Below are 19,580 nucleotides of genomic sequence, written 5' to 3' on the forward strand. Positions count from 1 at the left end.
ATCACAAATTCCACAAAATATCATTATGGTGTGAAACCTACGATGAAACATTGGTCTTTTGTTGTTGTTTTTGTTGATTTTAAAGTCTAATATCTCAATCTTGTCACATTATCAGGCACGGAAGGAGGAGGTTCATTCCTGTAAGGAGCTCCATTGCTTCCAGTATTGTAAATAAGAATATGTGAGCAGTTCTGACCATTAGGGAATTGTTTTGGAATATAAAAACTGCAGAAAGGATTTAAACTCTCTGTCATGTTTTTCCAACCACTTTTACTACAAACAGCATATGTCTTAACTCAAGAGGCCAGTGGTATCTGTACATTCTGCTGCATGTGGAGGTATGCGCAGTTTGATTTCTGGCTCTGAAATGTGGCAGCTTGCCAAGCAAAATTTACCCAAATACCAGGAACCGAGCTTTCCCATAGATTACGATTTAAAAAGGTTCAAAACCACCTACATCCAAAAGTCCGTTCAGTTAGCATTTGTTCCTTAACATGATAACTCAGGATTTTTGAAGTGAGGTATCTTGCCTGTAGTACATAACTTTCTTTACGCGTTTATTTATTATATATAGTGTATAACCAAAATTAGCTGAGAGGCTAAAGATAATGGATAGTCTGAGAGGAATCAAGATCAAAGTGGATTTCTATCCTCTCAAATCAATTTCAGGCTCATAAAAGTGCCAGTGGTGTATGTGAGTTACATTTTATGAACTTATGAGCAGACATCAAGTGCATCAAATGGTTATTGGAGGCAGTGCAGCACCAATGATCTTCCCATGTGGAAGACAAATCGGGAAAAGATATTGTAAACCTGTTTCAGTGTCACAGCAAAATAAGGCAGTGAGAATGATCAAGAAAGTAACTTAAACCACAATAATATGCATATTTTCTTCTTTCTTTTTTTTTACACCACTTTATGGTATCACCAACTTCATAGGCATTCTGCTTGGCATCAAAACTTCAGCACAGGAGTAAAAGATGGAGCAATTCAGACACAGTGAAAGGAACTCTATGTAAAGCGAGTCACTTTTTAGAGGTAATTGCATGCAGTTTTCTATCTGTTGTTTATGACTGACCTGCTTCCAGTCAAAATCTTAAAGTGTGAACTCACATAACCGCTAACTGCTCACCATTTAGATCGAGAAACTCAGCTAGAGAGACATGTGGGAAGATATTTCACAATGTAGCTCAAATCTGATTAGAGCAGCAATCTAATCAGCCATGAATTCATCTGTGAAGACAAGCAAGCAAAGAGAAAATCACCGCAGAGAATTCGGTGTAATTATCAAAAAATCTCACAGTGGTACATTAAAATTCTAATTACGACATATTATCTTAATTGCTAAGGAGATGCAAATCAAAACAAGGTTAGCGCTGCTCCCTTAACATACAGGAGAACATGTGGTGGGAAACCTCTTCAGCATTCACAGAATCAGCTTGACTTGTTCGACATGAGAGGCTGTCATTTTGTAACGCTTCTCCCTCTTTGGGGGTGATAATCCTCGCTGAGAGCACGCACGCAGGCGCAATCGTGCAACAATAACAAAGAACAAACATCTAATTGCCTCGCAAATCATTTTCTTTTATTGTATTAAACAAAATGTAAGTGAAAGATGCTCAAAAAGGCCCTAATTTTGTTGTCCAGAAAACTAGGAAGGCTTCCAAAATGAAACTTTTTCACATTTCCATGGTTGGCCAGCAATGCTGCTGTAAATGTATTCATGTATAGAATAAATCAAATACAGGAAAGGAGGAAAAAGTTCTCAAGAAACTGCAACTCCCTGGCTACACAACAAATTGTATGCCATAAATTGTATCTGACAGGTGCACACTGTAACTCTGCCGACATAAGACAGGCGGATGACAGCAGGCACAAGGGGTAATGGTGACAGGAGAGAACATGCCATTCTACAGATTTATGAGAGGGCCAGACCGAGGCCATCTATCAGTGGAGTCAATTGGCATCTAACATGGATAAGAAATGTTCAAATGAGGCTTTGGAGGGCTACAAAGTTGACAACCTAAACTAAAATACTGAAGTGTGCTGAGATATACAATCTGATGCCAGCATCAAAAAGGGATCTCATTGTGCTTTGCGAAAGTATCCATAACCCTTGTAGCTTTCCTCTCTTTATCACATTACAACCAAAGGCTTGAATGCATTTTATTGGGGTTTCATGTGAGAGACCAACACAAAAAAGTAGATTGAAAAGTGGAGGCAAAGTGATACATATTTTTAAAGCTACTTTACAAATAAAAATCTGAAACGCGTGGTAACCAAATGCACTGAGAAGCCGTCTTATTAGTAGATTCGTTCTGTGTGTAATTTAATCTCAGTACAAATGCAGCTGTTCGGCGAAGGTCTCAGAGGTTTGTTAGAGAACATTAGTGAGCAACTGCATCATGTAGACCAAAGAGCACAGCAGGACAGGTCAGGGATAAAGCTGCGGAAACGTTTAAAGCAGTTAGGCTATAAAACAATATCCAAGGTGTTGAGCATTTTATGGAGCAGTGTTCTCTCCAAAATAGGAAACAACTGTAAACACATTTGGTTAGCCATGGCCACCTACCTAAGCTAAATGGAAACGCACATGCGGGTCAAATTCCTTGGGAAGATGAAGTTTAATATAGACAATCTTGAAAAATTCATTAGGACATGAAACCTAACATCACAAAATCACTTCCAAAATAAGTGCTAATCCGAGTAGCATTATTTCAGACTTTTGACCAAATCAAAAAAGTTTTGTCACGTCACACCACTATTTTCTATTTGCTCTCACATATAGGGCTTGAAATCTGCAAGCACCAACAGGCATCAGAGAACTTTTACATCCACATGATCTCAGCAGATCCCTCAGGTCATGTGACCAAGGCCTGCTGGTTATGCCTCATAGGAGACGGAAAACTAAAGGTGACAGAACCTCAGCAGTAGCCCTATGACTCTGGAATAGTTTGAGGTCAGTGGACACCGTTGAGCTTTTTAAAAACTAAAAACAAATCTTTTTAAAATTGCGTTTGATCAACTATGTGATGTACTTTTCTAAATGTTTTTAGGGTTATTTTGTGTACAGCACTTTGTAATCTAGATACATGGAAAGATACTATATAAATAAAGCTATACTTACTAACTAAGCAAACACCCAGGGCTACAACAAAATTGTTTAAATTAAAGTTGTCTAGTCAAAGTCCAGACACAGAACCAATTAGAAGATTTGTGGCAAGACTTGAAATTTATGCTCACAGATGGTCTTACAATATTCCAATGTGAACTATTTTGACCTCTCACTGTTTAAATTTCATTGTCGAGATGCGTTAGAGACCTGCAGCTGTAAATGCAGTGAAAGGTGGTTCAAAAGGTATTGCAGTTTTTAGTACAATTTGTTTAATTTCATTTAGGGCTAGCAGAGCAAAGGTGGCTGAGTACAAATGCATGCTGCAAACTTTAACAAAAAGGTAATTTTTTCCTCTGCTTATTATTTATGCATTGATGTCACTTATGTGACTTTGTAATTTTAATTTGGCAAAACATGAAAAAATACTACTGGTAAAAATATTTCAGAAAATAGCTGTGAGCATGGTGCTTTCTTTTAATTTGAGTGGCTGTGCTTTGACTTCTCTAGAAGTTTTCACTCTATAATAATTACAGTAATCAAGAGCTTTACCTAGCTGTAGTTATTTCTGAGCGCTCAAATTCTTGACGGAAAATAAAGTGGGGGTAAAGCGTGCTTTTGCTGAAATATATTGGAGTTTCTCTTCCACTTGGCTTTGGGGATGGCGGTTACCCCTTCTGTAAATTGAGTTTCTTGTTCTCACTTTCTCCTCGCACACAGTACTAACACTTTCACAGACGCACACAGCCCTGCCCTCGCTGGACAGGAATGAATGGAGACCCCAGGAGTTCCCTTTGGCCCCGGCCCTGGGAGTGTATAGCAGAACCGACAGCTCTGATCGCTCCTGAGAAAGCGAAAGCTGCTCGGGGATCGCTTTACAATTCTCAGGGGCTCGAATAACCTGATCTTGAACTGATCCTGAGCTCTGATCCTTTTTGGTATTGGGTTAGGAACGTGTGAAGGGGCCTGTTGAATGAGCTCACTGGATATCAACATCCTCGCTCCGTGTTGCTCCGTTGCGGCAGATTGTTTGACTTGATTAGTCTCTGCCCAAGTGTTAGACTACCCAACGCCGGGCCCTCCAGACACCAGTATCAGTGTGTCCGAGAGGAAAAGTGTTTTACCAAGTCTCGAGGTGAAGCCCATTACCCTGAGTGAGAGCACTGTAAGTTAATAGGATTTGCTCGCGATCAAGAGACTGAGCTATTTCCTGAGGCTGTTACAGGCCAAAGCACAAAAATAAATGTTCCTTTATTCAACCCTATTAAGCTTCTACCTCCCCAAAAACTACACCCTACCACCAACCACCCTAACCTCACCCCTACTTTTTCTCCTTCTTGGGGTATCTGTTTTTTTGGGGAGGTTTTTTGTTGTTGTTGCAGGAGGTTGTACCTTCCCTCTACTCTCTCTCTCTTTCTTTTCTAACAAGCAGCAAGCAAAAGCGAAAGGTTGGCACTTTTTCTCTAAAGGAGCCATTTGTTCAGGTGAAAATGAAACTTGCACGGTAAGCAGAGTGAGGCTTGCTTTTGGACAGGGGCAAAGGGGATTCCAGATTAATCACAGGACTATACACCATGCAGATATTCATTGAGGAGGAGTAATTGCTAAGGGGCTTTATGTAATGTATTCTCCCCATGAGGTAAAACCTTGTAGGAGTGAAGAAGGATAATAGAGTAAGAGGATCATATAAAAATGTTTGCTGCTCCAACCTTTTGCTCCGAGCTTAACCCTGACCTCGGATAGTAATTACAGAGTTACAGAGTTAATTGCCGACTGATCTGAGGAAGAAAATCCATTCTGTTCTACTGCGATGTCAACTGGGCTTAACCACCTCCTGTAGAGGAGTAATTTTTCACTACTACATCAGGGTTTCTGAATTCTTTGAATTTCCCTGTTTAAATAAAGAATATGACTTATAATTACTTTTTTACACAAGTCCTTCAAACAAATTAAGCTGGTTTTAACACATGAGACAACAAGCTAGGGACTCGTTTCAGGCATTGAGGTAGTTAAACCCAAAATTATCCGTGCTCCGCACTTTAAATCAAGTCTATATGTATGGCATATTTCAGCGGCAAAGCCGTTCAAAGTGTTTTACTGAATAAAAACACAACAAATAAAAAAGAAACCTTGGGTTAGAGTGGCAAAATAAATACAAGTAAAAACAAGTTGCAATCAGAACAGAATTAAGCAATGTTCAAGTTATTATGAATCAAAAGTATGTCTAAACTAATGGGTTTTTCCATCTTAATTAAAAAGGAACTCAGTGTTTCAGCAGTAATGTAGTTTTCTGGAAGTTTGTTCCAGATTAGTGGAGAATTTAAATTGAATGCTGCTTCTCCGTGTTTGGCTCTGACTCTGGGGAAGCAGGATTGTTTTGAACCAGAAGACCTGAGTGGTCTGGAAAGTTGATAGATCAGGAAAAGGTCTTTAATGTATTTCGGTCCTAAGCCATTCAGTGATTTATAAAGTAATAAAAGTATTTTAGAGTCTATACTCTACACAACAGGGAAGCAGCGATCAGGATCAGCTGTGGCTATCTGACATTTTAAGCAGACCTGCGAAGACGCTGCAACAGGTGTTAAACCTGCTTTTATTAAACTAAGACATTTCTTTTGGGATATGAGAATGGTCTCCGTAAAGGTATTAAAAACAATGTATCAACAGTTTAAAAAAAAAGGCAAACCAAAAGTTATTTACCTCTAATTACCGTAGTAGTCAATGGAGAAATCTTTATTGGTATTAGAGCAATTAAACTTGCTTTTTGTGTTTATATCCTTCAAGGACAAACAGATACACACCATGGAAGGATGGATTTTATATTATGGACAGGATAGAGGTTAATTTCAGACGATTAAAATATATCTCTGAAAGAAAGTATGGCTCAACAAAATCTGTAACTAGCTGGTGCAAATTATAACTTCCGCCCCTGCTGACATTGACACAGACCTGCATCGTTTGGTGAGCATGATAGGCTGTAACCCCAGACAGAAAAAGCACATTACACTACATAAGGCTCTATTTCCTCTGGATTTGTTTAAACCCTAAAGAAAGAATGAAACTGGTGTATTTCATAGTAGATCTAAGTGCCGCTCACTCAGGAAACCTGAATGTCTTCAGTGAGTCAAATAGTTAAGTTGAGCCGGAGCTGCCATAAACCCGGTGGGAGAGCTTGGAATAATCTAGGCGATGTTAATGATGCAATTTATATGTGAGGGGACCGGTGTTTGGCAGGCTGTTTCCGTCTGAACGGGCTGCACAACCCAGCGAGCTCCCTGCACCCCCCGCTAGATGGAGGGGGTGGAGTAGGAGGAGGATGTCAGAGCCCATGTGAAAAGAGGGAGCGAGCGAAGCACTGATAAGAGCCATTACTATTAGTGTCTGTCTGTCACCTGCTGTGCGTCATCCAGCCTGCTCTCTCTCCACATGCGCCCCATCCCTGTCGCTCCATCCCCAATCCGTTTTCCTGAGGCACATCACTTCAAATTTGCACTCACCTACACATTTTTCCATCCTGTCAAGGATATACTCGGTTGGCTCGACAACTGAGCCGGGCTGAACTTTGAAAACTCCTGCGAGCTCTGTTTCAAAACAGTTGTGAATTAGCGAAGGTGCAGACATCTGCCAGCATTTATTCAATAAACACAACAGAAATAGATGCAAACGAATTGGCAGAAGAGGAAAAAATACTCGACTCACAGAGAGTTTTTCATGTTTTTCCAGGCCAACACAAAGCCTAATTTGGTATTTCATTTATTGCTTGGCACAACTCTACAGCTCCTTAAACTTATGAACTCGGGAGAAATGAACAGTAATTGCAGGCTGTTCTTTATTTTCTTAAAACCTTTTTAAGCAAAATATTTAAAGCTGTTTTTCCTCAGTTGCTATGCAACACTTCAACCGCAAGAGTGGGAGCATGCTGAGAATGTGCCAAATAAATACTACTGCCACAGGCATTCTGCGGGGAAATATGAGAGAGGGGCATTATTCAATACTTTTATGAAAATGGAGGGCGGTCGTGTAAAATGCACAATCATTCACTCATTCAGCTGTTACTTGACCTGTGTGAGCAGATAATCCCAGTGGTGGTTTGTTTAATGAAACATTGTTTACAGTCTCAGACTAATCAACAGTAATCTGTGCACATAATTTACACATTTCTGAAGCTCCTGCCTTTAAAGGGAATGGTGAGACTTGTCTGTAAAATCAAACTTATTTGGATACATTATGCCACCTATAGAACAACATTTCATGGTCAGTTTTTCTGTGTACTTTTTAAATTTTCCTATTTAATCAAAATAAAATTAGTTATTACTATAAATGACCAGCACCCCTCGTGGCCCCTCTAAGGGATAAGGGTGTACAGAAAATGGATGGATGGATTACTTTAAATGCATTAGTAATTTGTCCCTTTTTCCTATTTATTACAATGTTTTTGCTTAAATTCATCCTTTAAATGGAGTACAACTTTCATCCCAATATGATCAATTGATTCTTAAATTTGGAAAAGATTAAAACAATGCCAACCTACAAAGTGCTACCAGTTACCCCCAATGTCCATTTACCTGCAGCAGAGCAGTCAACACTAAAGGGCTGAATGTTGAGCCACTGTATCACATTTTCTTGATTGACTTTTGCTTCAGTTCTTTCTTCATAGTTTAGAGTTCACTGGAGGCAAACAGGTTGAGCACCTCATAACTGAAATGCATCCAGTGCTTCCAAATTTACATTAAGATATCAAGAGAAGTGTTTGTCATTTCACCCCTTCGCCATTTGGCATTTTTGCAGTTTTTCACGTTCTTGTTTTTTTGTGTGTGTGAAATTTAGCTGTAGAACGGCTGAAAACAATTGTGAAAAATAAACTGATATGCAGTTGTTTAAGTAGATTGTTTACAGATGCAACAAGGAAGTAGGACAAATTTGTGGCTCGTGAATATAATAAATGGGATTGTAAATTGACAAATGGTGTAAATTGCCTCAAACACATCAAAATTTGCTTATCGGGGCATAATGTTTGCTAAAGCCAGCTGATCAGCCCAGGTGTTCTGCCTCTGGTGATGTCATCAACCCAAGTACTCACAAAGCAGAACTGATGCTGTATTTCTTCGGTATTAAAATCCTACTGTTGTAGTCCATACTTCATCACTCAGCTATATTTCTACATTTAAAGGGGAAACATATACACCACTAGATATTACCTTTAAATACAGAATACTTAAGAGTCCATACAGCACACTAATTGTCCTGCTTTAAACATTTTTCAGTAATTTGACTAGTGAATGCTGCCAGATTTGTAGATTTCCCTTTTAACAAGTCCTGTCAGATTGCTCTCAAAGCTTGGGCTGGAGCCTGAGCAGCAGTACAAAAGCCACGCACGAAGCAGGAAACTCTACGATATAGCCTTCCTTCCCGAGCCGGGAACCAAGGACTCAAAGCAAGGACGTGTTACACGAGATATCACATTCAATTCCAGTGCCAGCCTGTGAGGCAAGATGATACAAGTTAGTGTGTCTGTCTCCAGAGCTCTCAATGTTAATCAACACCCTTTTCCAATGCATACTTATGAGTTACAATCTACTCCCCATGTCTTCCCCTTTGGCAGCTTAAATTAAGTCGCAAATTTGATGGCAAATTAACTTCAACAGGGATGTTGATATGTCACCTATACGGCAAACTGTGTGGATTCTTGCTGGGGCAACAAAAATATCCTGCATCTGACAGGAAAATTAAATCAAGGTAATTATTTTGTGCAAAGAAACAAGGGTGGGGGGTGCTGTAGGTCATGCCTGTCGGATGTTAATGACAAAACCTTGCGTAATCGCTCAGTCAACCTTTATCGTCGGGATCACAGAGCTTGAGATTAAATGAGTGCTAGTATTAGCTGTGACATACAGTCACAATACAGTTGAGGTGGGGGGAACACATGCTCCGGCAGGGTGTGTAAGTGTGCGAGTGTGTAAAAGGGGAGGTGAATGTGGAACCAACTGAGATCTCCTCACTTCATCATTGAGTAAATGGCACCACAGACATGAGCTGCGACTTCACAGCTGCCTCATGGCGGGTGACATTGAAGCCCACGCATGAACACACCGCTCATCAAAGCGAATGAGGCGTTCTTCGCTTCTGCTGCTTATGCCGAGGAAAAACAATGGCAACTACCCCCCGCCCCCCTCGAGTGCATACTTGTGCACCTGGAATGTTTAGAGTGAGTGGAGATGAAAGGGACAAAAAATCCATTTGGATTCATGCATCTCTCACGACGAGCTCAACAGACTGTGACCTTTTCACTGCTTTTTAATGGGAGGGAAACAACAAGACACCGTTGCCATAAAACAGCTCAGACTGGATGCCGACGGTGCTTCTGCAATTAGCCTGTCTTAAAAGAAAAGAAAGGATTGTCCTTTTTTATTCATCCTTTCAAATATTTTCCAATATTTACCCAGCTTTGCCCATTGAGATCACAGAGACAAAACCAAGGTAGCAAACAAAATGGTGCAATTACAAATATAAAGGGGAAATGGTGGCACTGGACTTTATGTAAAAGAAAAGGGGTAAAGAGAGCTGAACACAAATACACACTCCACTTCAGTTTGTATATGGGAAAATTTATAAATAACTCATCCTTTTCTATCCAATTCTCAATTACTGTGGTGTGAAAAAGTGTTTGGCTCCTACATGATTTCCCTTTGTTTTACATGTGTGTCAAACTTATGCACAATTAAATAACTGTTAACATTTATAACTATCAAAGAATTGATAGTTATAATTCTTTGATTTTGATCAAAGAAGTGATAGTTATAAAAATGCTGTATGTATAGAAAATAACTTTTTGTTCTTTGAAATTTGACTTTGCAAATTGACACCTTGAAATTGGCCTCTGTCGCTTTAATTAAAGAGACAGTCTTTCTGACACTCCACCTCCAGGATGTTTTGTGAAAATGGGCGTGGCTTTGTGAGAGCAAGCATTCAGGCACCCCTAAATGGTTGCTGTGGGAGACTCAAGGATTTCTCAAAAAAAGCATGAGAAAATTAAAGCAACATTCCAGGTATGTGTTTGATGAAGGAATAATATTATAATATAATAAAAATTGTTTTACATAATACCTTCCCTTTTAAGTGTTTCAAAACATCAAACCAATTTAGATATTAGTCAAAGTGTAAGGGAGAAAAAAAATCCAAACCTACCTACTTGTGTGAAAAAGCAATTACCCCCTAAACCTAAAAACTGGCCTTAACTAGAGCCATCTACTTGAATTTAACAACAGACAAATACTTCACAGGGATTATTTCTGTGGCATGAAACTTTGTTTCCTGGATCCACTATGATCCAGGTCTTAATCAGTTATTAGCGTTCTCATTTCCACGCAGCTGCGCTACGATTTCTGCTTGGACAAACTCTCTTAATTTGATCAAAAAAACCAACAAAAAAAACAGAAACTTGAGAATGAGCCAGCATCAAATTACTCAAAAGTCCCCCAGGTCACTTCTAGACAAAGAAGGTTTGTTCTAACGCAGATAATTAAGTGTCAGAGAAGAAAGTAAAAACAGAAAGTGACAGAAAAATTATAAATGCCTCCTTTTAGCGTATATAAGCACATCCCTCTTGAACAGCGAGTCACAGTGCGAACACAAAAGCTCCACTCTTTCTCCTTAACTGTCCTCTTTTTCTTTAAGTGGTACCAGACGTAGGCATTTCTTCATTCAGCTCATTCAAACTGAGGCAACTTGCCATTCTTTATTTATTTAACAAAACGAGCGGTAAAAGCCAAACATTAGGTCATGGAACATTTTCACCCCGAGAAATAAGTCACCGCCTTCAATGAGACATCAAAACCAGTTGGAGTATTCTCCTGCAAGAAAATATGAGCTGGTGAGCAACTTTCTCAAAGTCAAGTGGGGCTGTGGGACTTTTTCCTGTTATTTGAATATGACTTTCAACAGTGTGGTGCACATGCGTTTCCAATTAGGAGCTCAGAGCCAACGACCAGAGCTGGGCCCCACTCAGCCGTTCCACGACTGACCAAGTCTCAGGAAATGTTAAACAGGCATCATAACCGTGACAGAGACAGCAGATTTTTCAAAAGCCTTTGCTCTCTAAACAATAATTAAGACATCACAGTGGACTGATTATGTAGACTGCAAAAAATGCACAAACCTAAATAGAGGAGAGAGCGCATAATTAATCATACGTTTCTGTGACACATTTATAGCTGGGGCGCTTACACAAAGCTATTTGTCTGTTTGGTAAATGCGTATGAAGCATGCTTAGAGTCAAAAGAAACAATATGTCAATGGTGTTGATTTGTGAGGACCCTAATGAGAGCGCATGGTTTACATGAGGCAGTCAGAGCAGGATCCACTTCACTCACAGCAGCAATAACTCCCTGTGAGCCTGTCTCTGCTCAGACTTCAATCTCCAGGCCCTTAGGAGCTGTTGGAGGACTTTGATGTTCTGTCTAAATGAATCGACTGTGCTTCTTGATACAGCCCTCCAGTCAACTGACTCCCCCCCACCAATTCTGTCACCTGTGATAAACACCACGAGTGCTCAGAAGTACCAAAATTTGGATCACATGCTCAGAAAAGCCACATTTTCTTCTCCTCCCTCCAGCTTTGTAAATAACTGGGAAAAAAAAATATGATTGTTGTTTTCCACTGCGCTCTATTTGATGTGTGTGGCTGCATTTGAGCAGGCAACACAAGGCTGGTTTTTGTTACCTTACAGCCCTGCAACAAACCTTTATGTAGGATGGCCCCACAGGGCATGGTGTTTGTTAGAGCCAGGGCAAAGGCAACAACCTCCGATCCCCCCTCCCCACTTTCTATCATACTGGAACACTTTCTTACAAAGAATCAGAGCCAGATAGCTCTACGTACATGTGGGTTCACTGACTTGACCCAAACAAGATCTAAAGCTTATTCAGGAGCACTTGTGTGCAGCAAGGAATGTACTGTAGACATGTAATAATGAATCTGCTTTGAGAGAGCCCTACAGTGTCACAGATGCTAACTTGAACATGCATAAGAGCATGAATAGCAAAATAATATATAATTCTAGCCTTAATGGACAAAACTAAAGTTATTGTTGAAGTTTTTGAAAGGGTTGAAAATGAATGTTTTTTGTTAAGCGACCAAAAACATGAAAAAAGTGTTATGTCTGACTACAGTGAACACACTATGATGAAACATGGTGGAGGTAGCATCATGCTTAATTTGAGATATTTCTAGTTGTTTTGAGTACAAAATATCTATATATTTTATCTGTAGGTCCTGCTAATCATATGAACACCTATTATTTTTTAATTTGTGGTACAGGCCTACAACTTTTTTTGGCACCTGAATTAACTCACTGCCACTAATTGCAAAATCTGTAACTTCTAAACTTTAATTTAATTTTACGCATAGTTTTTTTTAACTTGGATACTTTTGCAATATTTTGATTGTAAAATTTCCATAAAACAGCCATTTGTTTGGCATTCTAACTAGTACTGGTTTTGGAACCACAGTTTCAGTTCAATCTGAAACTTAAACGTTAAAAAAATAAAATAAAATAAAAAACAATCGGAAAATTTACTCTTTTTTTCTTAAAGTGAGTGCACTCAGTCCTCAAGTCAAAAAACAAAATATTGATGGGTAAAATAACAGAATGCAGATGTAAATGGAAAATATAATGTTAAGCATATAATATATGTATGAATCCATGTCAAAACAACTGTATTTGTCAAGCAATATTACATTTATGTTCTTTGAAAAAGGTCTGGAAGATCAAAGATTTTCCCCTCTCAATTTTGTATTCCCTCAACATATCCAAACATTTTAATACATTTAATCAATTCGGTCAATTTTAACATTGAGGGTCTGCGAAAAGAATTGAAAATGTTTTGAGGTTTTTCAAAGAAGAACAGAAACTAATTCTTTCTTTCAAAAAGTTTAGATTGCATCAAAGTCTCAGTGTTCTACCCAGTAAAACACACTGAAGCTTAGGTTACAATGTGACAACATGTGAAAAAGTTCAAAGGCTATGAACACTTCTGTAAGGACCTGTATCCCTTTTAAGCTTCTTCTTGGTCAATTTTCATTTACCCAAATCCAATCAGCATCGATTCTGCATTTTCCTCAAGCTGGGGTAAAGGTTTTCCTTGAAATCTTCACTTGGATGAAACAGCAGTATTTAACCTATCACAGCCTCGGATGAGCTGGATGGGTTTTTGAAGGGAAGTATGAGTTCTACAGGCAAAGGCATTGATCCTCCCACACCTTGGGTTTTTCCCAGCGTGTACAACGATTCCTGTGCAAAGCCTCTGAACACTTCTCTCCCTCCTCCAGCGGTCGATGGTGAGCAAACCTGCCCCTGGATCGAGCATCTCATTTAGTCGCCGGGCCCCTTTGATGTGGATTCAGTGCTGCGGTGCATATCATTTGTGTTTGAAGGTTCAGCTTCCACAATACAGTGAGGGTTTGAAGTTTCACATATTGCAGGTGCTACAATGTGATAATCCGGGAGCTGGTTATGCATTATACATTTTTTTTTCATAAAAGAACACTATAAACTCAAAGTGAAATGTGGAAAAAGTCAGCGCTTGAAGGTATATATTGACAGAAACAGCTTCTGAGACTTCAGGGTGCGGGACGAAAACACTCTTGTTATCTCGAGCTTTTCAGAATCAGCTCTACATCTTCACACAGAAGGGGGTAAATATCCAAATAAACAGAGTAGAATAACATTTGACTAGGGCCTGCTATGCCGTTATGAGACCAATTTAGTTCACTGAGCACTTCTCTCGGGGCACAGAGAGGAGAAGGGCCATGACGGGTCCTTCTTCGTCTGCAAGGGCCGGTAATAAAAATCTCTTTTGCCATCTAATTTCACATGGGACTTGATCTGCAGCTTGGGGGCAATTCCTGCAGTGTGCACTTAAATAAAAGATGAAACAATCATTGTCAACATCGATGTCTTAACAGGAAAAGATCACACCGAATATAATATATATGTGTCTTTTCAGTTGCTAGACAAATAGGAGAAGAAAATGGCTTCCTGCAGGAAAATTTAGCGATTATATTTCAAGAAGTTTAAAAAAAAAAAGAGAGCTCAGCTTTGCATCAAGCAGGCAGAGGATTTAAAATGGGGGGAGTCGTTGCCCAGAGAATAAAATCTCGTTGACATTTAACGTCTGTAAGAGACCGAGTTTTAAGCAAAGGCTTATGATCTTGATAATTAAAGAGTGTTTGTATGGAGGTGCACAGCTAGGCGTCTCTTTTTAAAAGATGTTTACTGTCTCTAAAGCGAAGAGATGGTGGCAGCCTGAGGGCCTGCCTACTCTCTTTTCCCCAGCTCTGTCTCTGTCTTTTGATAAATACACACAAACACACACATGGGTATATATGCAAACTCTGCACGCCGAACAAGCACGCTCGGAAAAAATAAAATAAAAAACACATGCACACGTACACACACAAACAAGAAAGACTTGCTGCTTTTCACAGGCATCAGCCTCTCAATTAGCTTCTGAACTCATTTCTCCCTCCTTGGAAGGGAATTATTTTTCAGCTGGATGCCTTTTCTTTGTTTACTGTGAGCAGACCCGAGCCTTATCAGCAGCTAATCACTGCATGTCAAATTCAAAGACTTGCTGCAGTCACTTTGGAGAAAAAAAGGAATTAGTGAATAATCTTTTAAAGTTCAGATTGTCATTTTAGATTTGAACAATCACCAATTTCTTTTAGATGCACAAATCTGTCTAACAGCCAGGGAGAAGATCAGGGTTTGTTGGATATAATTTGTTGTGACACGTTAATTGCATCTACTTGTAATTCTCTCTAATTGATGCTTGATACGTCTCAGGAAATTAGGCCAACTAGATAACACTGTAAATATTATTAATCCTCCCCGCCTTTCCCTTTTCCATGGCAGGTCTGATGAATTCACAACAGCCAGAGCTGTAATGTGTCAATGTGCCGTGCAGCTATGCTGTGTATTCCCAGGGCTGCCGGGCTGACAAATCTAAGGTTACAGCCGTACCACTGTATATTCAAAATACATTCAGGAACACTGCGGAGAGCCAAAGATGACTAACCTGAGCGATTTTCACTGAGTTCTGGGTAGAGCCACCGGCATGGTATTCAACTTTGTTTCTCTTGACAATTTCTTCAAACCTGAAATAAGAACAGACCTGTCAGTGAATGTGAAGTTTAGTTTTATTTGTCCAAAATCCTGATGTCATTAATGTGCAGGATAATGAAAATATACAGCTGTATCTGTCATAGGATGCTCCCAGTACAGGTGGGAGACAGAAGGACTGTAACTCAAATACCATCACTGTTGGACAATGTTTCTCACTGAATGAACAAAGCTGGAGACCATTCTTCCAAGCTTCCTGTTGGTGTTTACTCATCTCTGTTGCTTTTATTTACACTTCTGGTAAAAACACTACAAAACGCAAAATCTTAACAAGTATTTGTGACTTGGTACACTTAAAATAAAACAAAACTAACATACAAGAAACCTTTATGGCACAATATAGGAACTTGTTTTAAGTCAATAATTTCTTAATATTGATTAAAAAGTGTTAGTTACAAGTGGAGTGACAGGTTACAAGACATTCTGCTCATTCTTAAAATGCCTTGTTCCACTGGCAGATTATGTTCACTTATAACTAGTACTTTTTTCATCAATATTAAGGAATTATTGACTTAAAACAAGTTAATACTTCTTGCTGAAAAGTTAGTTTTGCCTTATTTCAAGTGTACGAAGATATTTGCACTGGGACTAGACCAAAAATACTTGCTGAAATTGTGTTTTTGGAGTGTAGTGTGTTATTTTTTAATGCACAAATACACATTTAGTATTTTTCTAAAATTGTCCTACTCAGTTACACCTTTATTTGGAACAAAGCATGTTAGATTTTAATAAAAATAACTTAACTGCACAAATTTTGTACTTTTGCCCTTGCTGTACAGAATTTTATTCTCAATCCTGTTTTTTTATTTATCTTTATCTTTGTGTGAATCTACATGCTTCGATTGCATGTCACTTTCCTGCTGCTACATCTAAAATTTCCCACAATGGGACAATAAAAGAATTCTTCTATTTCTTTCAGTTATATGAACCAAAAGATTTCAACCCCACTGAACGTTTTTACATTTCTTTCATGACACAAACACCAACTTAAACATATTTATTGAGATCTGTGGCAGACAAACCAAGCTTGAGAATAATTGTGCAGTGGAAAGACTTATTTTTAATGTTTTTTTATAACACCTTTTACTCTGATACGCCTTACTAAACTCTAGAGCACAATTTCTAAAGTGGGGTAAACAATAAACCAAGCTTTGAAGACCTCAAAGGTCGCTTGAAAATATTTTTAGCCACAAATGCAAAACTACAAGAACATTAGCTAAACTAATCAACTGGACAAAGACAGTAATGACCAGAAAATCAGCCAGGAAGCTAATGGTAACTCTGGAAGAGCTGCAAAAATCAACGGCTCAACTATAACTAATGCACTCCACAAAGCTGGTATTTATGGAAGAGTGGCAGGAAGAAGGCCAAAAAACCCAACTTGAACCATTTGACTTTATACAAAATGCTATGTATTGCAGAAACCACATGCCTCTGGGCCACCTATAACTTTAAAAACACCTGTGGTGTGGTTATAAAACAACTTTCTCAATAATTATCACATTACAAGATGCGTAGGTGTGACTTGATAAGAGCTACTAATTAGTCACCTGCAATTTACTGGAAAAGGCTAAAAAAAAACCCATAAAGAGCAACTGTAGTCTGTGAAAACTTTGTCAAGTTCATTTGTTTACACTAGCTGACAATTCAAAGAACCTCAGAGAATTACAAGAAATTATATTAAAATTAACATAAAAGACAAGATGGATAGATAGCATTTGACAGATAAAAAGAGTACTTCTAATAGTAGTGTTAAAAAAAGGGCAACTGGGGTCAAGATGTCAGCCTGAATAAAGCAAAAGAAAAATCGTTCACACATGGTTATAGTTAGCCATCCTGTATTAAATCAGGCTGAGCAGTAAAAGTTCAATGTAAGAAACATGATCTGCTTTCTTCAAAACAATACAACATGTAAAAGCAGCTATTAATCTTTAATAAGGCACAATGTGCTGCTGTTTCATAGCCTTTTGCTTTCAGGTCTGTTAAATAAATAGCTTTTATAGTTTCCTTGTGTACATAACTAGGGAAAGTATTTAGGGAGGGTCCACCTCTGAATAAATATTTTATGTCTAAACCATGCCAAAAAAAAGTTTAAAAGTGACAGAAACAGACTAAATAAAACAACAACAAAAAAAAAGAAAACGGGCTCCATTACCCTGAGGAACAGGTAGAAAACAATCATGGAGTTTTCCAACACAAGGCACAGGAACACACTGGCCTACAGAGAAACACTAAGAGAGTTTCCGTACATTTCGTTTCATCGCTTCGTAATGCCATTTCAGACATCAATAGCGACCATGCTTCTGCGTAATGTGATGCAAAGCTTGGCTCTGCTGCAAGATGGATGCTTATTATCTATGAAGCTGGAATGTGTATTTTCCACATCGTTCACACAAACAGGCTCCCAGAGGGCGAACTACATAAACGTGTCCACCCCACTAAAGTAATTGACCGAACTACAGTCAAGATGCTATGCCATGTTAGGAGGTGTCTGGCTTTTTTTCCCCACTCAACTTTGAATCGAAGTGTGTCTACACCAGGGGGAAAATAATGAAATGACATTAAAGTGAACAACCCCATCTCCACTTATGGGTGTGTAATTTCACTTTAAATAATTAGACTTAAAAAAAAAAAAAAAAGCTTCCTGTAGAGATGCTTGTGTGTATTCCCAGAACAGTTAGGTTGTGTTCCCAGGCATTTTAAGATTTAAAGATATTTTCAGGGATGCAGGATGTGAAGTGGAGCGCCTACATTTCATTCAGTGAAACATGCATCTGTTGTAAATATAGTTCAAAGACAAGTGTAATCTGTATGCAAAGTGTAACATGGCTTACCAACATGTAGGAGTCAGAGAAGTTCAATACTCTTAGTTCAACCTGGTTTAACTAAGCATGGCCAAATTTTGAGCTGGTGTGAAAGTAACCTTTACTGGTTCAAAGAAAGTCTACAGATCATGTCTCCAGGCAATGAGTCTACCCAGGGCAGAGTGCTCTGAATAATATAAAATAAAATAAAAAAAACTTTCCTTACAAGTGGAAAATATGCTAACCGGAGGGAAAAAATTGTTCCTGAGACACCTGTTTTGACTCCTTGACAAAAGAAGAATTTGAGCACTGTGGGTGTTTATAACATGAAGGGAGCCGAGGGACTCCAGACCCATTTCAAATAGACACACAGCTTCAGAGGATTTGAGGGTCTTTTTTTCCCACTAGAACTATTTGCTCCACCTTTCAGTGCAGACAGCATGGGGCCCTGCTCTTGGAAGCCTCGAAAAATCCCATCCGAAAAGGAGCAGCTGCCTCGAGACCTTTACACCCTCAAACATCATGTGATCCCACAGTAGTGACACCGTAAACGGCCCCCATGGCCATTTAGGGGTAGAAAATCCCTTTCCATCTACAGCAGCCTGAGCCGACTAAGCGATGGGAGGGAGCAGAGAGAAAGAAATTGTTTTGAACAAAATGTTCTTAGCTACTAACCTCAGCTTTTAAAAGCTGCCGGTGTCGTTCAATGGAGGAGCAATTTCAACTATGCCACGCATTCCACTAATGTATGGTCAGTTTGTGTTATATAACAAGGGCAGTCCAGCATACTGCCAGTTAAAAATGAGTCTAAGCCGCATGCAGAATGTACATTTTGTTTCTCATATCTTCCAATGTGAAATGAATTAAATTAAATTGAATTAAAAGTCAGTATATTGTAATATTCAGATTCCATTAGTCTGAGGGTTTTTCTTCCCAACAAAATCCTCGATTCGACAAACAGTTTCTATAGTAAAAATGTAATATAGACATTTTTTTGTGTATTCAAATCGAAGTAAATCGGAGCAAATTTTGAACGCCAATATGCCAAAACATTATGTAAATAGTAGGTGGCCAACATGATAAAGCTTACAATGAATGGTGTGGAGATTGTGATGAAGGAAATAAAATGACAGAATAGGAAAAATTTAAGTTAATAATAATCATTAACATCATAGCAATACTCAGCAATAGAACTGTGATTAAAAGTTTTGGTGTTTTGCTGCCACAGTAGCACAGAAAACAGCCATTCTCCTAAAATCATCCCCAAGGACAGTGTGAACTGATTCCTGGTTAAAAAGACACATCCTGTGGAAGGTCTTTATATACCTAAAGGGTCAAAATAACCAGAACTGATGAGTATGTATGGTTAAAGGAAAATAGCTACCTGTCTAAACTTGCTCAGAGATAGAGTGGATTAAATAAGACAACATTTCTCCAGAATGGGTACGTACTGATGCCTAATCCATAAAAAAAAAAAAAACATTGT

General features: G+C 38.8%; 1 protein-coding gene across 3 annotated transcripts in view; it reads right to left on the reverse strand.

The window, feature by feature from the left end:
• Positions 1-19,580, reverse strand: part of LOC102227736 (adenosine kinase-like) — a 171,679-nt gene that overhangs the window by 136,600 nt on the left and 15,499 nt on the right. For all 3 annotated transcript variants that reach the window (XR_002753401.1, XM_023341219.1, XM_005794605.3), the window contains exon 4: positions 15,187-15,265. Coding sequence is in view for 2 of the 3 variants with exons in the window: in XM_023341219.1 (XP_023196987.1) it covers positions 15,187-15,265 (79 nt within the window). In the remaining variant the exon portion in view is untranslated. The remainder of the gene's footprint in view (positions 1-15,186; positions 15,266-19,580) is intronic.

This window comes from Xiphophorus maculatus, chromosome 10 (assembly GCF_002775205.1).
Source record: "Xiphophorus maculatus strain JP 163 A chromosome 10, X_maculatus-5.0-male, whole genome shotgun sequence".
In the NCBI taxonomy this organism is placed as follows: Eukaryota; Metazoa; Chordata; class Actinopteri; order Cyprinodontiformes; family Poeciliidae; genus Xiphophorus; species Xiphophorus maculatus.